The following is a 19,258-nucleotide window of genomic DNA, read 5'->3' on the forward strand; positions in this document are numbered from 1 at the left end:
GAGAGGAGGCACTTTTGCGAGCTACAACGCTACAACCCAGAGTGGCGCCGAAGGGTGCACTTAGTGCCGAGGAGACGAAGGCTCGCATAAAGCGTCGAGCGGAGCAAGAACAACAAATACAAGCGGAGCAGGCAAGGTAACATTTCACACCACGTCAAGAAAGTCGTATACCGTCAATATATCACTGCCAAATAACAACGTCAATGAACGCAAGCAGCAGACAAAGTTTTGCTTACATCGATTCCCACAGTGCGTGGGACCTGCATACTTTACACCTAGGACCCCTCTTTCTGTCGTTAGTGTTGAAATTTGTCCAGTACATTATTAGATCGGTATGAAACAGCTATATTCCCCGGCAGAGTACTTCCACATCTATGTGTGTGTAGTGATTTTTGAAGGAGAGGAAGAGAGAAGTGCAGTGCCGTAACTGTCTCTCAGAGGAGGACACCTCAACAGCACTGCACAGGGAAAGGGGAGTGGGGAGAAAAAGATAAGGGAGAGAAGGAAAGGAAGGCGGAAAAAGATAGGAGAGATGTGTGCAACCTCGCTGATAACCTTAGAGATACGGCAGAGGGTTGTGACAGACGTTCATCACGACTGCATCTGCTCACCTGAAGAAAGGCACCTCCGTCGATCGCCGCAACACGGTAGCCGCCAGCAGTGACTGGATGGTCGGGTGCCGCGCCCAAGGCGGCGGCGTGTAGGCTTGCGTCAGCGCGGGAATAGCCGTGGCCAGGAACCGCGAGAAGTCCGACTCACGAGCGACGAGCCGCGGTCTTGAACCGCGGGGCTCGAGGCGTGGCGACAGCGCGTGCAGCAGCAGCGCCGCGAGCCACACCAGCACGGAGAACGTCGAGAGCGGGGACAGGAGCAGAAGTTGAATGGCCTCCGCCATGAGTCCCGTCGAGGTCATGTCGAGGTCATGCCGTGGCGAACAACCACGGGAAGGACAGGAACGCGTCGCACGTTCTACGTTGAGTCTTGCAGTTTTCAACTAAATGTGGCACAGTTGGGCTGGTATCTTCAGTTCTGGGCGTTGCTAATGCGTGATTGACCAGAGACTAGAGACTTGATTGGCCAAGCGCCGTAAGCGTGAGTAATGTTGCATTTTGTAAGAAGGGTAACTGATGCTCGCGTCAGTTAACTAGATTGCGCTCAATGTTCCTGGCAGTAACACTGTGGTGATAGTTCACGACGCAGTACGTCGTAGTTTCGGTTCGCTTGGGTTGTTTAGATTCCACTTCAATGTCGACGAGCATACACTGTGATTGAATCACGTACGTCAAATCGTGGGCTGTTCCCTGGGCGAGGTGACGTACTCGAAAATAATGACTGGTGCCACGTCGCTCGTTGTGAACTGTCACAGAGGAAGCCACATGAACGAAGCGTACTTAAGTTCGCTGGCTGTTACAGCAGATTTCTTGCGCCCTGGAAGGCTATATCAAGGATGACCCCGATATTGAACACACAGCACAGTAGCACGTGGGGTTGAACACGGTGAGGACTGGATTTCCTGAGCCTGATGCTTGTAGACTAACTGTATCACGACGGGCTTACAACTAGAGCTTCTCTTCTTCAACTGATATGTCTATTTTGGAAGTAGCTCACGTTGTCCTTTTTGATTGGTTGTGGAAAAAAAAACACACGTTTGTAATATTTGCACATGTTGCTCATTTCTCCAGTAAATCATTACCATTTGCTTTAAAATAAATTTTCATCACGTTCAGTGAAACCTTGCAGTTTTATAATATTTTCTTCGTGGTTTCAACATACCGTATAGTCACAATCCGTAAATAGTGCCATATTTGACTGTCATTATCAAGAACGTTTGATCTACAACAGAACACCATGTTAAGCACAACCAGAAGTACCATCATTCTGTCCGGCGATATACACTGCTGTTTCACATAAATCGATGAGGAATTGTTGTATTGAAGTATCAATACAGTTCTCCTGCAATCAAACACGAAGAAGTAGCGCCAGCGCTGTGAAACACTTCAAATAATCAAAGCATTCATATGAATAAATTTTGCACCTCCGACTTGCTGGAGATTTGTGATTCTATTCACTCGAACGTTCACGAAAGCTCAAGCTCAGCACATCGCCGTGAATCACTGTGCATGTTAAGGTGAGCAATATGCGATCGTTCATGAACTGCGATTATACGATGTGATAATTCTTTTTTCTTGAATTTCAGTCAGGTCGCTTTTGATTATCATTGGCTGGAGCAACTTTTTCGTGTGAGTCTTCACGATACGAGTTTTAATAGCTAAGCCAGAAAAAAAAGTGGCATTGTTTGATTAGACCCGATCTAGTCATTCACAACCTGTTAAATATTTCCGGGCTTGGTAGCTAACAGAACATTTTGTTACATAAGTAGGCCTCAGGCTTAATAGCGGCCCGTCCAGTCACTTGTCTGTCAGAAAGAGGAAACCTTTCTCGAACGTGTTTGCTTGCAGTGCGTCTGTTAGTATGCCTATTGAAAGAAAAAAAAAGAAGAGGAGACCAGGTAAACTGGCAAGAAGTGCCGTGGGGAATATATTAGTGTCCTACAATAATATATACGAGACGACGTAATGCGGACAAGAAATAGATGATCTTGTTGACCGAGTCGCTTCGACGTTTCTTATAGGAAACTCGTGTTATGCGACATCCCCCACAAATTGTATGTTTGTGGAAATAAAGGCAATTCAATTCAATTCAATGCAGGTCACACATGTTCAAAGTTGGCACTGCGCAGCATCTGTGACTGGATGCTACAGCTTTGCAGGGGGGTCGAGTTGTCGCACGGTCAATGCAATGCTGTTTCTTTTTCTCTGTCCCCGAGTCGCTCATGTTGTCCTTGTAATGTACTGCACAACACTGTCGCCGATAGGCTTGGAGAAGGTTTCCGGTAGCGGTACCTGCGTCAGACAGGAGACAGAAAAGTTATACCGGGTGGCGTAACGAAGATAAGCCACCTACAGTTTTATTGCACTGCTTTCAAGTTTAGCAGTGCATTGAAAGATATGACCAGGGGAAAAGTGGCAGGAAAAAGATTAATAGTCGATATGATAAAAAAAAACTTACTTGTAATCGAAAAGCTTGCAACCCTTTATTCACAAAGACTCATAATTTCAAGGGCACGAGAGACTTGCAAGAATGCCGACGTCATATTAATACATGATGAGGAAGACGTCAAAGAAATTTATAGGCCCATTAGCTCGCTTTCGGCATTGTGCAAAGTATTCACTAACGTAATTTCGGCAGCATTGATTTCGGTTAACCCACAGAACAACCTGGCATTAGCAAGAGACACATCCAATAATGCATCAATAAATCATATCCATGTCATCGTAGGGTAGGCGATAAATCTGAGAAATAGTACCAGTATATCAGTACGCCCTTCATCAATTGCGAAAAAGAAAACATATTCGACGTAGGCATGAACTATTTCCGATGACGTCGAAAATTGCGGGCCCTTCATTTTCATAATACTGAACAGTTGAGAACCGCGTGAAGGCGTACTACATTGCGAAATTAAATAGAAACATGTCAAACACAGGCATTAGAGACAAGCGCACGCAAGACAAAAGAATTATCGGTTAAACGGCATTACGTACTATCAAGCAGAGACAGCAAAATGAAACCAATAACAGACTTGCCAGCGTGTCTGTTATGCGAATGAATGGGGGTTTAAGGACTACCGAAAAAAAAAGAAAAGAACAACAACAACAATTTTTTTAATACACAGCAGCCGTGAATTCAGGCACAATCAATACTTTCGATCGAAGTTATTTCGCAGTCCCTGTGGGGATCACGGGGCTCGTAGAGCGGTCGCTGTGGTCGCTCGTGTAGTTGATGTTTGATTTTTTTAAATATTTTTATGCACTGTGTTATGAACGTAGATATGCGCGGGTGCGTCAGCTATCTCATCTGCGAAACTCTCAACTTTATGTGCGTGTTTTAAGGTGCTTTCGTTCCCTTTTACTCGTTTACGAAACTGTGTCCGCATCTTAAGTGAGTAACTGTGTGCGCATCCTTTCACTTTATTCTGTGCCTTTCTTTACTCGTACAATGGGCTTAGCTATTGCGCCTGATACTTGAATGTCTCCAGGGTTTTTCATTGTTGTGTTTTTTGTTCATTTAGTATAGCTTGCTCTTCGAAGAGGAATAGCCGGCGCCAACAAAGGCACCAACTACTCATTCAATTTTATTTGCACAAAGCCTGCCGTTGCTCGTGCTCGCACAAAGATGTAACAGCATCACACTCCAAATTTTATTTTCACTCTATTTCATCACTATTTTCTGCATGTCGCAGCAGTCTAGTCAGGGAAAGATGCAGAAGATTTTAAATGTAGGTACATAAAGTGTACAATGAAATGTAAAAAAAGGGTATCTTCATGAACATACACAACAAAATGCCTTTTCCAATAATTCTCAACTTAACATCAAGGCCCCCTTGTTAATTACAACACGATACAGTGCGTCGTGAAACATTCGCCAGGGAGGCAAGGCCCTTGCGTGGAGCCCAACGAGAGACTGTCGTCTCGAATTGCCAGGCAGAAGAAGAGCAGTAACCCACACCGGCTTTAGCATAATTGAAATCTCGCGAATAAAATATGCTACAAAGGAGTCTGGAATAATGAGCTCACATGCGGATTTTAGATTATTCCGGCCCCCTTAAGTGCTCGGTACACGCTTACGCGCTCGAAGAAATTTAATCTCCAGGCGAGTCCTTATTTGCCGCCTGAATTATAACGTCGAAGAAGCAGAAAAAAAAAGAGTTTAGTTGCCTTTTAGAGGAACACCGTGACATCCTGCGTGTGAAGCTTCAATGTTTGATTAACCATGGCTAATCTAGGACCAGCTTCTGTTTAAATTGCGCTCCTTTCGAGACCTCTGCGCGCATTATCTTTTACTTAAACGACGAGACAGGCGACAAAGCGATTCTCGAAGCTTACTTATGCGTGAACACGGCTGCGAATCAAGATCCTTTATTCGTAGAAACCATGTGCCGCGGGACACCGATATCGGGTCACAAAGATTTGTGGCTTAGTACACGGAGCGCAACAGTTGTGGAGCAGATGGCGAGCATGAATGCGTTGAAGTACACTACGGTAAAAGGACTGAACACGAAGATCGAGAATCAAAATGCAGAAAATATGCGCCGCGAAAAAAAAAATAAAAGAAAGGCGTGCGGAGAAATGGCTGACAAAATCAATATAGTGTCGATGGGGCTGAATGAAGTTTTGCCGCCTACGTCCTCGTTTCGCAAGATTGATTAGGGAGGCTTAAGAAGAAGGTCGTTTCCATTCCTTTTTAAATTGGCTGTTCTTTGCACAGCTCTGATTCGTTAGGGGTAGGTGTTATGGCTGTGACATCGCCGACATGCGCAAACGGAAAGAAGCAGGTTGACGTTATGACATGCGTGATTAATTGACCCCAACCGGCCCTTGCAAACGCGTAGCTATATTCTCAGCCGAAAACTGGTTGGCAGGCGAGGTGAAAGTTGGCAGTGTTCGTGGCGCTCGAGCGAAAGCAAGAAAAGTACCCTGTAAAGTAAAACAAGAATGAAGAATAAAGCCCTAAGATGCCAGCAGTGAAATAAAAATGACTTCAGAGGCAGCGACGTAGTAGAGTGTAGAAAGTTGTTTGAGTCGGGCATGCTTCACATTTCGAAAAATTTGGATAGAAGGGGGCAAGAAATAGCACTGAACCACTTGCGAGTGTCTTTTGTTTTTTTCAGCTCATCGCCTTGATATCAAGTGGAACCTATGAGCGAGCCACCAGGCTAATCTTCGAAGGTTTCGCTAACAAGTTTCTCTCTTTTTCTTCTAGCCGCAATTATGTTCTGCCACCTATATGGTCCCGATTTGCGCATAAAGGCAACAAGACCACGCGCAAGCTGTTGTAAAGACAAACTCGCATAAATAATGAAATGGTGGAGGGCACTGTGTGGCAATTGCTACTGCAATTTTGGCACGGTGCAATTATTTTATTGAAAAAGCAACTCAATTTTAGTATGTCTCTAATGACCAAGCTGTCAAAGCAGAAAATTGCCGCCAGCGACAGAAGAACCTTAATGAAGCGTTCCTCGTTGCTCAGCTTTCTTTTTATTCTCCTTAGGATGTTCATTACGCCTTGCTTTTACAGTCAAATAAAAAGCGAGAACAAGATTTGATCTTTTTTTTGTCTCTCTGAACATCTGTTTGACACTTCCTGTAATTCTTGTAAACCAACCACGTTCTAAGATGCGCACTATTTTACTTAGACCCTGAGTTTGTCGGTACTCGCCTGTTGCTGTTCGCGAAACGGGAAGTGCGTATATATGTGCCTCGGCGGAGTACCGTGGACCCACTGTTACAGCTGCAGCCACGAGGTTCTCCCGAGGCGGTGCCACATCACTCTGCCATTTATGGCTGGGAGTAGCATTTGAGAACTCTTATTGTTGCAGTATTATTGGAATTGCCGATAAGCTAACGTGCGATCTGAAACAACCACCGAACATTCTTTTCGTGCCCCTGCCCTCAGTAAGGCGTCCAGCGCAACTGTGTGTATAAGACCGGCATTAAACAGGCTGAACTATAAAAAAAAAATAAGTTTCTGAGTTGAAAGTTCTGGCACCATGGCCGCATCCGTCGCTGGGGCGAGAGAGAGAGAGAAAACAAGGATAGGAGAGGCAGGGAGGTCAACCAGTACAGCATCCGGTTTGCTACCCTACACTGGGGGTGGGGGAAAGGGGAATATAAAGAGGAAGAAAGGGAGAGAGGGCAAAATTCGATGTGCGCGCTTTAGCGCAGTTTTTCAAGTGCGTCGGCTTCAGCAACTGTTAATGGCCCTCCGGTGCATGCTCCCACATGTACGCAGTTTTTTCACTCTCTATATACCTCTTCTTCTCTTTCTTATTCCTCCCTTCCCTAACCCTCAATGCAGGGTAGCAAGCAGGTCGCTCATCTACTGGTTGACTTCCCTATGCATTTACTATCCTTGATTTCTCTCTCTTGTTTTTCTGCAATGAATAGCTTTGCCCGAGTTCTTTTACTGCCCATAGCTAGCTTACACCGGCGTTCCGCACGCCGTCATGATGTGAGTGCAGGGAATGTCGCCGTTATTCTGAAGGAAAACAAGGGGACACAGAAAAAAAAGAAGAAGATTCCCTGTGTCAGCAGTAAGACGCGATGGTTTTTTATCGTGGATGCAAGATCGAAATAACGTTGCAACAACGAGATAATTTTCCAATCTTCGAGTTTAATTCATTCCTCTCCTCCATCACTTGTCACAGCTTTTATGTACCGTTTTATAGCTGACGACGGCAGGAGCTGTGTCGACTCAGCAACGTTCCCCATCGAACGTACAAGAGGCTGTCAGATGAGTTTTTTTTTTTCGGGAATGTTTGACATAAGGCATACCAGGAATAAAAGAATATAGTATAAATGCTTCGAACTCTTCATCGTCCAGGAACTGCAGCTACGTCTCTGCAAACTTATTGTCCATCACCCAATCAGTGTATAGTTATCAGGTACGTCTGACTTCAGTATAGCGATTCGTAAAATCTCAAGTCTTATCTCCTGCGCTCCAGGGCACATCCAAAGCAGGCGTCAAGCATCCGACGTTGTCGCAGGTGCTGAACACTTGTGTTCCTTGGTGTTCCTTGGTGGTCTTTTGTCGATCCCCAAACCCAGGTAATGGATGGTGTAAAAGTGACTAGAGCCCGAAGCCTCTGGAGAGATACTTCGTGCCCCCGGGGCAAGGTCACGGTGTAGGAAGCCGACACGCAGAGGAAATATGGCCCTTGTCTCCCGTCGGAGGCTGGATTTCCGTGCTCGGTGGGGAGCGCGGCCATCCGCCGGAAGGTATACACGTGTCCCAGGTGAGGCAAGCGATCGAGCCAGTTGGTCTGCCATGTGGTCGAAACGACTCCCACCACGCTCCCGTAGCCGCTGCACCTCAACGGTGAGACGTGAAGACTCAGTGTGGACTCTGGGAATTCCTCGACATATGCGTAGCGTTTATGTAACTCGGTTGTGGTGTTACAAAAACGCTGCTAGTTTGTCAGGATCGCTTTAATTATCCTGCCTACAACACCACATTTTACTAATCAGTCTACCAGGCACGATGCTACCTCAAACGCGGTTCTTCGTTCGTCTTCATTGCAACCCGCAGTGCTTGGACAGAAATGTCTACGGCTTGCAGCTTTCCGTCACGGAGCTTATATATTAAAATTATGGATGCGCATACTGCGAGAACGTGGGCGCTCACGAGTATGTTCGTGCAAGAAGAAGAGCATGAGGACAAAAATCCTGTGTGCACGTTTATGCGTACATCTTACACAGAACGGAAAATGTAAGAAAAAAAGTTAACAGGTGTAAAAAAGATCAAGAAGCGCTGCTTTGTGGAACAACTGTTTTGCCCATGGAAAATATCGGCGCCTCTGCTTAATGAAGGCACCCTATTCGAAGCACCGCTTGCAGCCTTGCGGGCATGTAAGATCAAAGGTTCGCTGCATGCATCGCCGAGCCGGGTACAAGGCATTTGCCTAGTCTCGGCCTCGAGGGAAATCCGGCTGGAGAAATTGCGAAATTTCCATTACAAAGCTGCCAAATAAAAGCGGACAAGCCACCGCTCTCAACTTGCGAAGAAGCTGTAGAACTGGCTTGGCAAACGACAATTCTCATGCACAGAACATCAGTGCAAACGCGGATAGAGATTTAATATTATTACTACTTATTTTGAACACATACGTTTGACAAATAAGGGAAAGTGAGGATAAAGAAATAAAACGAAAGAGAGCGCTGAAGAGAAATGGCACCATGGGAATTCTGCTTACTGCTATATCTCGTCATCAGGAAATACGGGTATCGGTACTGTTTAGCAGCTACCAGTGCGGTTAGGTTGGCCGGGCACCAACTCCTTTGGTAAGTTTACCACGGAAAGCTCAATTTAACCACTCTCAATAGTGTAAAAGTTTCAGTTAAGGAAGCCCACGGCAAGAACGAAAACGTAGCAAACAGAAGAGTTTAATGGAACTGCAGAGGTTGCTTAACCGCGTCTGGTTCGAATTTCTAATTGTAGTTCTTCGGATGTAACGCATGTGAAAAAATTTCTGAAAACGCAGACGCATTAGGGCGCAGCAGCTGATATGAAGGAGGTTAGTGAAGAAAAACAAAAACATTCTATGGCGATGAAAGCAACCCTATATGCAACCAGTTCTCATACGAAAAAGCCTCCTGTGTGTTTGGTTTTTAGACGATGAAATAATTAGCGATGTGGACACAGGGCTACCAGTGATTTGATCGCAAACGAAGGTCCAGTCCGGGCCATGAAACTAAACCAGACGCTCCAGATTCTTGTAACCGTGTACAGGGTATATAACCTAAACTGAACCGAAAGCCGAAAAAAAAGAAAGCTTTTATTTTTGCTTGAACAGGACCTCAACCGCAACGCCACGATATTTTTTTCACTCCGGAGTGAAACCGAAAAGAAAAAAAAAAACGGTTTTCGGTTCTGTGCTGGCCACCTGTAGCTACCTGCTGCCTGAGGAACGACACGCGAGATCTATTCGCGTGGCTTAGCAGCAGCGTCAAACATTCTTACAAAATGAGCTTATTAAATGAAAATTAGTCTTCGATAAAGCAAATGAACGTGGAAAGGTTCGAACCAGTTTGAACCGTTATTTTTTCAGTCCGGAGTTAAACAGGAAATGAAACATTTTCGCTGAACTGAAACGAAAACCGGGTAAAAAAAAAATAGTTTCGACACCCTTCACCATGTAGATATTCTTGTGCGCGCTACTTGTGCATGATGTGTGCGTGTATAATGTGTATGAGTGGGTCATTTCTTGCCTCCCCAATGTCATCCGGGGTAGCATTCCGTAATGGCAAACACAACATTTCTGTGGCAATGAACGGAAAGCTACGAATTAGGCAAAGCGCACATCCGGCCAAAAAGAAATAAAAATCAGATTCTCATTTGCGGGAGTTAGAGCTGTGTAAGAGAAAACATAAACATGTTATTTGCGACCGGCACAATAAGACAAAATACACAACCGAGTGTAGAAGTTCGCCGATTTTCCTGCTTTCTCTTCCGCGTCCGGGCAAATGCGAAACCGTCGCGCATGGAGTCTACACTGAATCAGTGGCTGTTCCGAGAAACCGAAAGCGTTGTGAGACTCTGCCGGACTACTTGGCGCAGTAACACATGCGTTGAAGCTCCGGCCCTGTAGTTCTTTTTTATGCGAAGCATACTAGCCGCACAACCACGCTCTTCCTTGCTGCGCCGCGCGCGGCCGCGTAGCTACCATATGACGTCATAACAGCTGCAAAAGCGGAGCCTCAACTCGTGCGCTCGCTTGCGGTCGCACAGATGGTACTGCGGCCTAACTACCGCTCCTCCCGCTAGGGCACTGACGTCACAACAGCTGCAAGCCGGGCTCAACGCTTGCGGTCGCCTGCGGTCGCACAGCCGGTGCTGCGGCCTAACTCCCGTTCCTCCCGCTAACGCATGAGTTGTTTCTTCGTCTAGCCGAACCAAATATAGCCAAGCAACAGCAGTTCACCAGGCTAAACAGTGGTTCAACAACCAAAATAAAGGCTAGTATGCTTCGCATCCTGGGCTTAACCTTAGCTAAGCCACAGCCATTTTTTTTCTTCTCTTGGCACAAAATGTTAGCCGCGAGTACGCCGTATCGCCAGACAAATGAATCCAGCACACATTTAGGAATATTCATCTCTCATTTCCAAAATTTCGTTCATAATGGTGCGTCTTCCTTCAAAAAAGGAGGGCAAATTTCACACTTAGTTTTTTTTTCTTCTCGGCATGTCAAACAAGGCAAAAGGAACATAGCATTTCAAATTCAAGGCATATTTATGTAAAAGCGAAACTATAGTCACGGAGTTAATACATTTTTCACATCTGCATGCGATGCATACAGTTGTGTTTATTTTTACCCTACGCAGCGGGTAGCATCAGACAGCGTTTACGTTTATGCATTGCGCCGTTTACAAGCCAGTGTGAAATGCCAAACACCAGTCCATGTGGACGCATCGCGTGAGACGTTGGCGTAGCGATGTGACGAAGAAGAATGCGATGTATTTTGCCTGTCGTGGGATCACCGCGCTGAGCCATATCATACACGAGGCTTTCTTAAAACAACAGCAAAGCGAAGAAATGCAGCAGTGATGGAGTTTATATCGAAACAAATTGATTACTTGCATTTCCCCTATTATGCTGGCGTTTTTACACTCAAAGAAAGCGACTTTTATAGATTGCGTTTCGTAATCCTGCACTGCGTTTTTGTAGTTAGCACTGTTTCGCTATCTATAAGAGCTTCGATACCATAAAAGTGTTTGTCTACACATGTAGGAGTTACGCTGTGAAGCAGAAACATTACTGCGGTAATGTTTGCCTATTTTAGTGACTCAATTATCTTCATCATTTTCCTGCCTAAAATTTTGAAATTCTGATTTCAAAAAAGTTGTGTTCAATATCTTTGAGGTTCCTTTCGTCAGACTTCTCGTTTACTTTCCCCTGATTTTCAGAATTTGTTTTATTTCTCCTTTTACTTTTGTGACGTTGATATCTCTGTTATTCGCGGTCGCTTTACCTTGAAGTTCGTTAACTCTTGCCGACTGTCGGCTTATGCACGTTTACGGAAAAGATAATCATTATCATCTTCATCATCATTATCATCATTGTGTGCCACTGTTCCTGAGGTCATCGCCGTCATGTCCTTGCTATTTATGATTTGCAGATGTTTAAAGAAGCATGATCTTGCATGCCCGACTTTTTCAAACAAGTCCGCTTGCTCCATACTTCTATCACTGCAGGTTAACTGGACATAAAATAACAACGTGTAGAGGACGATCGTTTGCGCGCAAGATTAGAAAAAGAGAAAAAGGCCGATAAAGGGGTACTATGCAAGAAAGCCCCAGTTTGGGAAAGTTTTGGATCTCCACGACCTCTGCCGACGCCGTCAGGCGAATGAGCTAACGGAATCGAGACATAAAATTCGACCCCTTGGCAAGCGTCCAGTTTCGCTGGCTTATCTAGATTTACTAATCTAGATAAGCCATTTGAACAGCCATTTGAACAGTGCTCAAAATTTTGGAGCACTGTTCAAATAAAAAAGAAAAATATCATATCTCTTACAGATACGGATGGTAACACCATGAGCAATGCAGAATGTTGCAATGTCCTAAATGACACTTTCGCGAAATCTTTTTCTATTTGCTGTGTTGATATAGTGCCGCACACGCGCAAAGAAGATTTTTTTCCCATGGATCCACTTGTTGTCAATTTTACGGGGATTTTGAAGTTAATTGATGATTTCAAACTATCGTCTTCCTGTGTTGCAGACGAAATTAATTCTAAATTTTTGAGGAATACTGCTGTCTACTCCTCTATATTTTTTATGTACCTTTTCACCCAATCTATTGAGTGCTCAACTTTGCCCGCAGACTGGAAGGTGGGAAAGGTGGCCCCTCTGTTGAAATCAGGTAAGCCACATTCTCCTCTCAATTACAGACCCATTTCACTTACCAGCGTACCTTGCAAAATCCTTGAACACGTAATATTTTCCAATCTTGTCTCATTTCTTGAGTCCAACTTTTTCTTCACTTCATCTCAGCATGGGTTTCGTAAAAACTACTCCTGCGAAACACAACTAATATCGTTTATACATAACATTTCTTCCTCTTTAGACAAAGGCCAAGTCATTGACTGTATCTTTCTAGATTTCGCGAAAGCGTTTGACAAGGTGTCTCATCACTTACTGCTTCTTAAACTTAGTACTCTTAATATTGACCCTAATATTTAGAAATGAATAGAATGTTTTCTCAACAACCGTACCCAGTTTGTAACAGCTAACGATTCTGCATCCCCGCACTGCACCGTGAAGTCAGGTGTTCCTCAAGGCTCCGTCTTGGGACCGTTCTTATTCCTAATTTATATAAACGACTTACCTGCCGTAGTTAATAGTTCTATTAAACTTTTTGCCAACGATTGCGTTCTATACCGTGAAATAACTAATCAGCATGATAACTTTATGCTTCAGAAAGATCTAGATAACATTTCAAGGTGGTGCTCACAGTGGCTAATGTTCTTAAATCCGACTAAATGCAAAATTATGTCTGTCTCACGTCGCTCGAACTCACCAACTCCTTTCGGCTATATTATCAATGAAACCAACCTTGAGCACGTGACTTCCTATAAGAGAGAGAGAGACAACTTCATGTAGTCGCCTGCAGAACGACACCATGACTAAATGGCACCGTGACGCGGGCCCGGACGTCTTCTCAGCGGGTGGTCTCTAGTCAACTCCAGCGCGTGTTACTCCCGCGGTCGGTCGCCCTTAGGGGCAACTTCCTATAAATATTTTTGAATCCAGCTAAACAGTAATCTTTCGTGGCATGCGCACATCGAATATATCACGAACAATGCAAACAGATCTCTTGGCTACATTCGCAGAAATTTCTCAAAAGCCCCACCCCATTTGAAGTTACTGCTCTACAAAACACTAATTAGACCGAAGCTAGAATACGCGTCATCTGTCTGGGACCCTGTTCAAAAAACACTAGCAGATACCATTGAGTCAGTTCAGAACAGGTCAGCACGTTTCATCCTTTCTAATTATTCCCGCACATCTAGCGTTTCTTTAATGAAGTCAAACCTTGGCCTTATTAACTTGCACATCCGAAGAAAAATTTCCCGTCGCTGCCTTTTTAAAAAAATCTTTTACCAAAAGAGCTCGCTTAAACAAGACTTCATTTCAGAGCCTTCGTACATGTCGTCGCGTCTTGATCATCGGTTTAAAGTGTTCATTCCTTTCTGTCGCACAAATGTTTTCTCCGACTCATTTCTGCCGAAAACCAGTGCCGAGTGGAACCGCCTTCCCCGCTCCATCGCCTGCATCGAGGAGGCATCATCTTTCAAGACTGCAATAACTGATTATGTTTTGAATTTATCACCTTAATACTAATAATTGTTTGAGCATGTATTTTTTATTATTATTATTGTACCCACCCCCTCTGTAACGCCCTTCTGGGCCCTGAGGGTACTGTAAATTAATAAATAAATAAATACTCTTCCGTTATCATCACTTGGGCATCAGCTCATGGGCGGCCGAAAAAGGAGGAGTCCCGCGGTTTAGAAACCATCGGTGCCGCCATTTACACCTATAGTCCCGTCGTCGTCTTCTTGCGGTCTCGCGTGCATTTCCGCTCGTTCCTTATCTGTTTTACAGCGTGCCAACTAGCACTGTTTACTGATTTGCCTCCTTTCATTCGTTGATCTTTCCACCCAGTGCACTATACCGGTGAACGTAAGCCATAGAAAAAATGTTATCTTCCAACGTATTGGAGATAGAGGAAAGGGTTGGCCTGAGAATGTGTGACGGTTGTACTGCTCGCGTTCGATGGGGGATAGACAGGCCTGTCTCCGAAAGAGGAGACACGCCCGTGACGCTTCCCATGAACGCGTGTGGCAAGCCGCTGTCGCCGAGCGTGTAGCGGCTATATAGATAAAGCGTCACGGTTTAGCAATATTGCGATATTGCGTTGATAACAATAAGCGGCGCTAGCGCGTAACATTGCCCGCTCTTCCGCGTTTGAGACGAGGAAGCACGGCGTGTGCAGAGCGCGCTCGTGTTGACGTGCACGCGGATTTGTCTCTAAATTTTACTGTCTGCTGCTTTCGCGCCTTCCGCACCTCATTTGTTCACTGACGGCCGTTCGGCAAACGCAGGCGAGCGAGGAACTCGGGGCGACCTTTAAAGCGCCCCAGTTCGTTGTTGTGCCGCCAATCGGCGCGAAAGTAAATCGGAAATCTGATAATAAGGCGGTCGGTTCGTGTAAACAATTCATTGTCCCGATGAATCTCGAGCACCGCGGTGCATAATTGGAAAAATGCGAGCGCGCGGTCGGGTGAAGTCTTTGTGTGATCGGCGTTCCGTAAACGACGACGTGAACGAGGTATCCGGGTCACTATGCACGCAGTCCCCGCTTTAAATGCAAGACGTGCACGCACACGACACGACAGCGAAAACGCCAGATTTACGCTGTCATCAAATACGCAGTGTTTAATCGCATCTCGTAACGAGGATGCAGCCCATTGTTATTTGGTGTAAACAGGTCTCGCTCTTTCATCCGCCGCTTAATCGGCGAGCGGCGGTGTCAACAACGCGACATTGAGCGTCGTCCGATATTAAACCCAGCGGTACCTGAGCAAATTACTTCCGGGTTGGGAAAGACTGCCAACGCCTCTCTTTTACCTCATCAAATATTCGTCGCGAGGCGCGAGGTTTCAACGCGAACAGCGTCGGCAAAAGGCCAATAGAGGCGGACGCACGCGTAACCTAAAAGAGAGCGAGCTTGTATCCATGTGTGCAGAATAAAACGCAGAAAATGCTATCGGAGCACACGTTGCACTTATTTTGGAAGTAGCAGAAGGACTGTAGCAGACGACAGAGGGCAAATTTGCGGAGGTGGGCTGCGTTGAACGCGTTGTGCCGGAAAAAAAAGAACAGATAGATCACGTAGCGAAAAGGCGTCAGCGAGGCAGTAGCGCAAGTTGGCGACTCTTCTGCGTCACCCAATTCAGCGACGACATCGCCTATTCGCTGAAATGAGAAATTCCTGCGTTCGGGATTCTCGCTTTTTGCCTTTACTGATTCTGCTTGCCAGAAAAAGCAAACGAGAGTGAGGGAGAGACGGAACATGCCTCGTCATTGTTTTCTTGATGTTTGGAGCTATAGCCGTGTAGCGTTCCCGCGACGGACATAAAATAAATGCGACAGGAGGAATGCCACGAGCGGAGCATGCCTCCTGTCACCTCTCCTGCGTCCGTCGTTTTAACGCTACAGTTAGTTTCCTAGGTATATTATGAGCTGACCGCCCCGAGAACAAGTTCTGGTAAACCAGTTTTCTTGACGATTTGAGAAGTTTGCTGCGGAAAACGACGCAAGAGGCCAAACACGGACACGCGGACACCTCTGCGTTCGTGTTTTCAATGGCTAGCCCGTGAAACGATATTAAAAGCGTTATCATGTATTGTACTTTACCAATTCTCTCAACTTTTTCGTTCGTGATCGTTTGCCGGTCAGAGATATCGCTCGTTCATGAAATAGTGCACAGTGAGATTTTAGTTAATCATAATTAAACTATGTATATATATACATACGTGTGTGTGTGTGTGTCGGTACTTGTACTTACTGATTGAATTAAAGAAATTATGAATTACTGGAAATGAAAGTAGATGAAAAAGTAACTTGCCGCAGGTACGGAACGATCCCTGGTCTTCGCATTACGCGTACAATGCTCTACCAATTGATCTACCACGGCACCGTTTTCCTATCCACATTCTGGGGTATTTATGTGTTGCTACGAGAAGTAACCCTAGGAGTGTTAGCCAGTGCCACCACTGAAAATACCTTGGCGGCGGATGTGGAACATTCTTTCTGCCGCAGGCGTCACGAGTATGTGATATCTTTGGGTGAAGGCAACTGATCAATAAACCCACAGCTGCTACCTGAAGGTATGCATGTTCTGTCCATATATAAATATCATTAAATGCGAGCTGTATCGCAAGACATACGGCTGGCGCCATTTGATCTGTTAGCCAAATCACCGAACTACTTTCTAAATGGACAGATTGCATGCCCTGGCCAGCGAAAGTATTTTACGATTGCCAGCATAAAAATATTTTCTATCACGTGATAAGATTATCCAGATAAATTTCTACAGAAATTCACTTGTTACTGCACTGTGTGCACGCTGAATGCCTGTGTGTGACGTCTGTGAACGTATACAGGCACGAGTGCACAAACTGACTAAAGGCAGGCAATAAAATTATTACCTTCAGCCTTTCATAAGATACGTTGAAGGCACCACACAAAGTTGTAGCGCTTTGTGCATGCTTCGCTCTTATTTTGAGATTATTTACCGTTGTACAGTTTTCAGGTACCTTAGGCTTCGATTCTCTGCAGTTATTTGAGTTACTGCGCTGGCGCAAAGGTGGCGCTGGTCACCGGCATCTTTGTGAGAACGATGTAGTATAGATTGCCGCAAATGTGTAAACGTTGTCTGTGGGCGAAACAGTTCACAGATACCTTGTCGTTATTAGAATGTGATACGTTGCTACATATTTTTCTCGAGGAGTTTGCGAACTTCAGCTGAATTCCTTAACCGTTCTGAAGGAAGCTGTATATACATCACTGTATAATGCCCACTGAACTGTTCTGAATAGCAGACGTGCTTTCGCTCCGAAGTACGCCTGACCTGCAAATCGCAGTTCGAGAATACTTAACTATATTAAAACGTGAGCGCTTTATAGTATGGTAAAACTAGCATCGGGTATATGAACTAATCTAATATGCTATCACAAAGCAAAAAAAAAAAAGAATGGGGGGAGGGGGACAATTAAATTGCCATAGTGGGCCTACAGGCTAAAGGTGTGTTGCCAACAGACAATACCTACAGCCCCGTAAAGGGTTGCTGTTCTTGCCATGTTCTATACATATTTTTAGATATCTTTTTTTTGTTTCATTCGGGTTTTTTACGAGCCATAACCGCAGTCCGAGTAGGAAACACGCCGCATCACGCTCTCCGAATTAATCCTGGACTACGAAGTAACTTTTGACCACCGGGGGCGCTCTTTAACGTGTGCGCCGAATGCACGGTACAGAGCGTTTTACAAGTTTGCATTCCGCCCAATGCGGCGGCCCTGGTCGACATCGCACCCACCACCCCGGGCTGGGCAGCGCATCGTCATAGCCACTGAGCGACCACACAACGACCGAATACGACGCGTTGTTTGTCGAATTGCGCAGGTCGTGGCGCCCACCAGTGTCCCAGAAAACGCTTCGAACATATACGGATCGATGCTCGACCCAAGGCGACCAGCGTGGACGCTACAACCCTGGCTGGCTGACGGCAGCTCTGTCTTTCACAAGACTGTGGGCACCCGCCGACGCGTGGTTGCTCAGTGGCTATGGTGATATAGGCTGCTGAGCACGAGGTCGCGGGATCGAATCCCGGCCATGGCGGCCGCATTTCGATGGGGGTGAAATGCGAAAACACCCGTGTACTTAGATTTAGGTGCACGTTAAAGAACCCCAGGTGGTCGAAATTTCCAGAGTCCTCCACTACGGCGTGCCTCATAATCAGAAAGTGGTTTTGGCACGTAAAACCCCATAATTAAATTAAAAAAACAAGACTGTGGGCTTGCATTTTTCAGACGGGCACCCGTGAACGACGCAGCGCCGTCGACACCAGGATACGTGTCGCAAGCCAGCGCTGTGGTTTCTCGGAAGAAGGAAAAAAAAAAATAGCGCTCCGTGCCGTTCCGTCGTATACTAGCTATTTGTACGGGTTAATGCGTGGCCGCGTACATAAGAATTCCTAGAATTTCGCTTCGAACATACGCGCTGCCATCCACACCCTGCGCAGTGATGAGTGTGCGCTTCGCGTGACGCATTCTTTTTTCCCTACAGTAAAGTTCTTGCGCCACTGCAGTGTCGTTTGTCGTTGAACGTATACGCGTACAAGAGGTATAATGAGCCCGCCGAGAGCACGCGGTGGTAAGAAATATTTTTTTATTCACAAGGCCGAGATTGGTTGCTGTGCGGGCGCCAGAATAAAGGAAAAGAAAGAGGAAGAGAAAAAGAAAGAAGAGAAACAGGTGACGTCTCACTAATTTAAAGGAAGCTTTGATAAAAAAAAAAGAAGGAGACTTCCTCGTACAGCGACAGGAGGCCGCCGTGCTAAGGGCGCGGAAGTATTGCGACTGCTATAGTCCGTCAATATGCGTTTCTGTCTTGCGATATGTTTTTTTTTATATTTGGTTTCGAGTTGAACTTGTTGCGCAACTGATAAGTGCGCCCGCATTCCAGACGACCTTGCTGGTACTTACAACGTCGTCCGACAACGAAAAAGAAAAGGTCCTGTCACAAAGCTCATCGCTAACGAGAGAGGACGTATGAAGAGCAAGATATAGTGAGCTAGAGAGAAAGTAAAGCTTTGGACCGCGACAAAGCTATAGCTGAACAAAAGTATGGTATAGTACAGCTTTATTATACAAGGCATAGCTCATAGGCCTATTAAGGATAAAGGAGTAGGGGGAATTGTGAGACCGGCCGGATCACGCCATGCATGCGGAGTATTCCCGATTCCGCTGCAAAGGCGAACAGCGCTCGTAGGACACTGTCCGCCTCAGCTGAGGCTCGGATCCACTCCTCGAAGGTGGCCACTTGGCCCCGGTGCCTTCGTCGGAGGGCCGCATGCTT

At 45.7% G+C, this 19,258-nt stretch overlaps 1 protein-coding gene across 4 annotated transcripts in view; it reads right to left on the reverse strand.

Annotated features, from left to right (window-relative positions):
• The window catches only part of LOC139056069 (protein ABHD15-like), a 280,561-nt gene that overhangs the window by 20,761 nt on the left and 240,542 nt on the right, over positions 1-19,258 (reverse strand). For all 4 annotated transcript variants that reach the window (XM_070533900.1, XM_070533903.1, XM_070533901.1 and 1 more), the window contains exon 3: positions 612-2,903. In XM_070533900.1, the coding sequence (XP_070390001.1) occupies positions 612-913 (302 nt within the window). In that variant the 5' untranslated portion in view covers positions 914-2,903. The remainder of the gene's footprint in view (positions 1-611; positions 2,904-19,258) is intronic.

Source organism: Dermacentor albipictus, chromosome 2 (assembly GCF_038994185.2).
Source record: "Dermacentor albipictus isolate Rhodes 1998 colony chromosome 2, USDA_Dalb.pri_finalv2, whole genome shotgun sequence".
Taxonomy (NCBI): Eukaryota; Metazoa; Arthropoda; class Arachnida; order Ixodida; family Ixodidae; genus Dermacentor; species Dermacentor albipictus.